General features: G+C 38.8%; 1 protein-coding gene and 1 pseudogene across 1 annotated transcript; both read left to right on the forward strand.

Moving 5' to 3' along the window:
- The first annotated feature begins 1,947 nt into the window (after positions 1–1,947).
- Positions 1,948–2,745, forward strand: LOC140152059 (craniofacial development protein 2 pseudogene; annotated as a pseudogene).
- A 331-nt stretch (positions 2,746–3,076) lies between these two features.
- Positions 3,077–3,448, forward strand: LOC140152060 (uncharacterized). Its single transcript, XM_072174359.1, has one exon. It carries the CDS (start codon positions 3,077–3,079, stop codon positions 3,446–3,448), a length of 372 nt encoding a protein of 123 aa, XP_072030460.1.
- Positions 3,449–7,265: the final 3,817 nt, after the last annotated feature.

Genomic DNA, 7,265 nt, shown 5'->3' on the forward strand with positions numbered 1-7,265 from the left:
TGTAAACGACAGATAACACCAAAAATATGAAGAAATTATTTCAAACCGTGTTAAGTCAACAATCATTATGTTGCTCATTTTGAAGAATGCTGGTTAACAAAAAGCAGGTCATTGTCTCATTTCGTGAACAAAGGTACACATACCATTGTTTCCTTTCGTTTCCTTTATAATCGGTTACCCAACTGAAGCTATAATACCAGCTTTATTGCGATGTCGCACATGTAAAACAGACACTTGTGCACAACCAGAGAAGATCTGATTTAATCAGTTGAGCTGCTTCAATGAGTGTTATCTAGGTTTAATAGCTTTTAATGGGGTTTAAGTCCTGCAAAGGTCGAGATGAATTCTACTGTAGACATGACTGCATCATGGTGCATGTTCAGTATATTTGCTGGCGCGAAAGATCAGTTTAGCAGACCAGTTAAAGTCTGGCAATATCGACTTGTCTTGCTCCCAAACAAAGAGCATTGCCAAAATTGAGGCGTGATAGAACTAGAGCGTGAATTATGTTGGCTCAAATCGGAGAACGTTGGAATTTTGACTCCTGTACAACAAAAACATATCATTTTGTCTCAAAATGAGGTTTCTGTAGGATAACTCAATAACGATAGGCCGTAGATAGCACAAACTATACATTTTATAATCCTTGTCATCAGGCGAGTAATTTGATATTATCTTTCAAAAAGATTCTCCCTTTGTGACCTTTCGTGACCTCTAGCGAAAAACATAATCATAAGGCCCGTATGAGATTTAGCTCCTAGATTATATCAGATATAGGCATATAAGGCAGAAAAAAACCTCTGGCCATACCTTCCAGCACGGAGATTTGAACCCCAGACATTCGGATAGTGCGTTTGACATGTTTGATGCTCTGAGCAGTTAGGGTAAACAGACATGTCAAATGCACTATAATACGAGATAGTAAATTCACGCTCTAGTTCTATCACGCCTCAATTTTGGCAATGCTCTTTGTTTGGAAGCAAGACAAGTCGATATTGCCAGACCTAAACTGGTCTGCTAAACTGATCTTTCGCGACAGCATATATAAACATGCACCCTTTTTCTCCAGCAATTTCATCGGCTGCCAGTCAAGGAGCGGACAGCTTTTAAGATCTTGCTGTGTGTGTTTAGGGTCATCAGTGGCATTGCTCCAGTATTTGTCATCCCTCCTGACTTTGTACTCTTTTGCTCATTAACTCGCATTGACCTCCCTAAACCTGTAGTCTCTTACCTCACTTGTGTAGGATGGACCATACTTATCCTAATACACTTGTGTGATGGATCATACAAGGAGGAGACGTCCCCGGTAACGAGTGCTAGTGTAGATAGAGTAGTATCAGCACGTAGTATAGCACGTAGAGTTAGGTGGACAACCGACTTGTGAGATAACGGGTAAGCGTCCTGGTCTACCTTCAAGTGGCAGGGGTTGTTAACCCTTTGATTTAATTCAATGGGGACGGACAGACCAGGGTGGCTAGACATATTGAGTCTCAGTGTCTAGTATAATTGAGCAACAAAGAGGAGTTTACATCAACCTACTGATTTCCATCTGGTAGTGACCTGCAGGGAGAGAAGTCAAGGTCCTTCGCCCCGCTTTGGTATAAAAAGACCACTAAACCCAACAACATGATGAGTCGAATTTACAGCACCAGGGTTAAAGCCCCTGATATTAACCAGTCACAATTTCCCCAGGGCCTGGAAAGCCAAGAGCATGATGACGCATCAACCTCAAAGCGTATTGGAAGGGATGATGATCTTCCTTCATCAGGGGGAACACCGTACCGATCCCCAATTCGACGGGCTGCTGCTGATAACCCTGAAGGAAAGAGGGCTTTTTAAAATGCAAAGCAATCAATTGGGATTGGCACATGGAATGTGCGCACACTGCATCAAACTGGCAATCTAGAATTGCTTATAAGTGAACTTGATAATTATGACTGGGAAGTGATGGGTATCGCCGAAACCCATTTCACAATACAAGGAGAATTCAAACAAGATGGACTCCAATTTCTTTGCTCAAGCAATGAAGATTTCCACAGAAAAGGAGTGGCTTTGGTGCTAAACAAAAATGCACAGAAGTCACTTTTAGGATATAATCCAATATCTCAGAGAATAATCTCAGCAAGGCTGCGCACCCAAGTAGGAGCAGCAACAATTATCCAGGTCTATGCTCCAAATACCAGCAACACTGAAGAAGAAATGGATGAGTTCTATGAAGATCTACAACGAACTATAAATGAAGCCCCATCCCAAGACATGTTGATAGTGATGGGAGACTTCAATTCCAAAGTAGGCAAGGATTGGGAACCATGGAATGGTATACTTGGAAAATGTGGCTGTGGTGAAAGAAATCAAAGAGGAGAAAAACTCCTAAACTTTTGCGCCACCAACAACCTCTGCATATCAAACATCAAATTCAAACAATCAAAGTTTAGCCGTGAGTGGACCTGGGAATCCCCAGATGGTACAACAAGAAACAAAATTGACTTCATTCTTATTCAACAAAAATGGAATAGCAGCATATCAAACTCACGGACCTACCCTAGCGCCGATATTGGATCAGACCATCAGATGGTCCTTGCTGATCTAAAACTCAAGCTGAAAGTGAAACCAAAGGCAAACAGACTTCCTCGCTACGAGGTTACAAAACTCAAATCAGAAGAGACTAGAGAGTCATATGAAGTGACAATAGGTGGTAGATTCAAACCCCTATTAAACATCCCAGATACTGCATGTCGGGATTGAAGACCTATGGAATGACATCAGAAATACAATCAATAGAACTTCTGATAAACTTCTTGGAAAGAAAAAAACACAACAACAGAAGCCGTGAATAAGTACTGAGGTCCTAGAGTTAAGCAGACAGAGAAGTAAAGTGAAACTGCAGCGCTTGGAGGACCCTACTCTGAAACCCAAGTACAACTTTCTAAATAGGGAAATAAAACGGAAGTCGAAAGAGTGTAAAGACAACTGGCTGCGTGACCTGTGCAAAGAAGTGGATGATGCGCATGAAGCAAAGAAAACCAAGCAGATCTATGCCACCATAAAAACAATCACAGGGACTCGCTCAACATCAATGTCAAGTGTCAAAGACAAAAATGGCAAAGTTCTAACTGAAGTCAAGGATAGATGGAAAGAAAGTTTTGAAGAATTATTCAATAAAGACAGTCCTGATGACACCTCCATCCTCCAAACAATTCTAACCATTCCTGAAGAAGGGGAGGAAGCAAACATCCTGATAGACGAAGTTCGAGCAGCCATCAGCCATCTCAAAACAGGCAAATCCCCTGTTTTTGATGGGATCTCAGCAGAGGAACTGAAAGCTACAGGAGAACCAGGTGTCAGGATCATACACAAACTGTGCAACAGAATATGGGACACAGGTGAAATTCCAGAAGACTGGGGAAGAGCTGTTATTGTTCCAATTTATAAGAAAAGGACAAGTTAGACTGCTCCAATTACAGGGGGATCAGCCTCCTTAGCCTTGCAGGAAAAGTATTCTGTAGCATACTCCATAAAAGAATGCAAACCCGAACAGAGGAAATACTTGCTGAATCCCAAGCAGGCTTCCGACCGGGAAGGAGCACCATAGACCAACTCTTCACCCTAAGACAACTGGCTGAAAAGTATAACGAAAAACGGAAACCATTGTACTGCTGCTATATAGACTACCAGAAGGCCTTCGACACTGTATGGCAAGAGGGTCTGTGGCAAGCCATGCGACACCTTTTGTTTTGTTTTGTTTTATTTCTTCTTTAACCTGGGACACTCAATCAGTTGAAAACACAATTAATCATCTGTTCTTCCTTGAGGCCCAGGGATCAATACAACATTTACATAACATAATTATTAAGGTTTTAAAAATACTACATACATTCAAATACACGATAATATTGCAAATTTTGATAAATACAATGCTTACAAAATAAATCAAATTACAATGTAACTTTACAACATGTTTAAAATACTATTAATATTACATACATAGGCAAAGCATATAGAATAAAGGATCATATAAACATTAAAACTACTTAAAAGATAAAACACTACAAAAATCAACCTATGAACCAGCATAGCTATAAAACAATAATAATTATAATGTTATTCAAAACAATCAATTGCACCAAATACAAACTAAATAATTCATTTAATGTCAAATACAAATAATGCAATATGGAAACTGATTGCACAAAATAGTAGTAAGGCCTAGCATGATAGTATAAATACAACTCAAACAAATCTTGCAAAATAAACGAATGAAGCCAAAATATGAAATAAATTTAAAGACTACAATTTAAGAATCATAAAATTGAGAGTTGTGTATTGTTTTGAAAGTTGCTGTGCTAATTGGGAGAGGTGATTTCAGTTTAGGATCAAGTGAGTTCCAGGCTTTAGCCCCTCTGAATAAGAATGAGCGTCTACCAGCTTCAATTCTGGGTTTGAAATTAAGTGCAATATTGCCATGAGCGCTACCACGTGTATTGTGACGATGACTGGTTTTCACAGAGGTAAAAATTGTTTGCATATACTTTGGAACAAAACCAGCAATACATTTATAAGTTAAAAGACACAGATGGTCTTGTCTAAGGTTGCTCAGAGGCTTCCATTTAAGTTTTTCCCTGATCAAAGAAGATGGTGTTCTGACTGGAACTTTAAGAATGGCCCTCCCAGCCCTGTTCTGGAGACGCTCAATCCTATTCAGAAGAGTGTTATTGCAATTTCCCCATACGGTATCACAGTAAGTCAATCTTATAAGAATAAGAGCTTTATAAATTGTATTCATGTGGTTAGCAGATAGCCATTCCCTGATTCTGTACAACATACCAATGTATTTCGAAACTGTCAAACAAGTTTGATTAATTTGTGCTTCCCATTTTAGATTTTGGTCGAGAATGACTCCCAGGTATTTACATTGATTGACATTTTCAAGTTGTTCCCTATTCATGTAAAGACTTAGCTCATCAACCCTTGCATTAAAATAACTTGAACAAAAAAGCTTGGCTTTTGTTTTTTTAGCATTTAAGGTCAATTTGTTCACTTCCATCCACGATGTAATTCGTTTAAGATCATCATTAAGATGCACATTGATCTCATTTATGTCTTTTGATGAGCGAAAAACGGCAGTGTCGTCAGCATAAAGCGTGATTTTGGTATCACTGGACACAGTTAGAGGCAGATCATTGATATACATCGTGAATAGAAGTGGGCCCAAAATTGTACCTTGAGGCACACCAAAGCTGACACATTTGAATGCAGAAATAGTATTACCAATCTTAGTTGCCTGCTCTCTATCACTAAGATAAGATTTAAACCAATCCAGCTCCAGACCCAAAATTCCAAAAGATGTAAGCTTTTGAATAAGAATGGCATGATTGACCGTATCGAATGCCTTTTTAGGTCAATAAAGACCCTCCAACAAAATGGCCAGCATCAATGTTCTGGAGGATGTATTCTGAAACATCGATCAAAGTGGTAAGTGTGGAATGTTTGGGTCTGAATCCGGATCGATGTGAAGAGAGCAGATTATGTTGACTTAAAAAGGCATACAACTGATTATGAATTAGGCGTTCAAAAGTTTTCATTACAACAGGAATAACAGAAATTGGACGGTAGTTGTTGACATCGTCTCTGGACCCCTCTTTGAATAAGGGAGTGACTCTGCATAATTTCCAATTTTGAGGGACCTGCCCACTAGATAAGCTGTTGTTGAATAACTTAGTCAAAGGAGTAGTAAGGGGACCAGCCCCTGCTTTGAGAAGCCGACTGTTAATACCATCTAAACCAGTTGCTTTCTTTGTATCTAGAGACTTGAGACACTTAAAAACCTGCTTCTCAGTTATGGGGGAAAATTTAAAATGATTACCCTTAAAAGTAGACATTTGCTTAGAATATTTATCATCAACATTGTCAAACTTTTCTGCCAATTTTTCACCAACAGAAGAAAAGAAATTGTTCATAGCATCAGCTACTTGTTGTTTGTCATTAACAATTCCATCTTGCGTTTTAACAGCAGGGATATCACTCTTGGTTTTACCAGGTAACACGGTTTTAAGTGTTTTCCAAAGTCCACGTGGATCACTTTTTGTTTCATTAAGTTTTTGCTGAAGATCCTTGGATTTCAATTTATTGCGCAAATTATTAACTTTGTTTCTGAGAAATTTTGCCTTCTCCCAATCTGCTGAGGATTTGGATTTCTCAGCAATTTCACGAGCTTTTTGACTCTGCCGTCTCAAATTTAGATAATCATTAGTGATCCATGTGGGCTGTTGGTCAGATACTTTGATCCTCTTTATAGGAGCATGCTTATTACATACTGGAAGAAATAAGTCAACAAACTTGTCCCAACCTTGGTCTGGGCTATCAGCCGTGCCAACAGGATCCCAGTTGATATCTTGAAGATCAGCTGCAAATTTGGCCTCATTAAAATGGCGGTAAGATCGAGCCTCAATAATTTTGGACTGACGTTTGATGGTGATATTTTTTCTTCCAGTATAAATAAGTGAATGGTCACTAAGTGTACAGGTATTTACATCTCTACTTGAGTACATGTGTGGCCTGTTAGTCCAGATATGGTCAATGCAACTTTTAGTGTTCTTAGTTATACGAGTTGCTTTTGTTATGATTTGTTGAAGTTTAAAAATACCCATTGTTTTTTCAAAATTTCTCCATTGAGAAGTATTTGTTTCAAATTGGTTGAAGTTAAAATCTCCCACACACACTATTTCACATGAAATTTTACGTTTATTTATTGGTTCTAATATATCATGTAAAGCAATTTCAAAAGTCTCACAAAAGTTTGTTTCTATCTCTGATCTATAAACTGCTCCAAGAAGAATTGGGCGAGTTTTTGGTAATGAAAGCTGAATCCATAACATTTCTGATGTTTCCGGTAGAATAGGCTCAAGTAGTGTATAAGGAAGTTGGCTGTTGACATAAATGGCTACACCCCTCCATTTCGGGTCCTGTCCTTCGGTGAAGATTGAAATTTGGAATGTCCAGCTCTGATGAGCAGATAGTATAATTGAGCTTAGTCTCCATTAGAGCAATGAGGTCAGGCTTACACTCAATAACTAACAGGCGTAGTTCCTCTAATTTTGCATATAAAGAACATATATTGAGCGAGATGATCTTCAGCCCTTTAACCATCCTTATGTTTGCGTAAGGATTCTGTAACTTTTGTTTTGCTATTACCATTATTAGAGGGCTGCTCGTTTGGACCAGGGTGGGGTTCTATGTCCCCACAGTCTAATAAGTTAACTCGAAAG

Source organism: Amphiura filiformis, chromosome 5, assembly GCF_039555335.1.
Source record: "Amphiura filiformis chromosome 5, Afil_fr2py, whole genome shotgun sequence".
NCBI lineage: Eukaryota > Metazoa > Echinodermata > Ophiuroidea > Amphilepidida > Amphiuridae > Amphiura > Amphiura filiformis.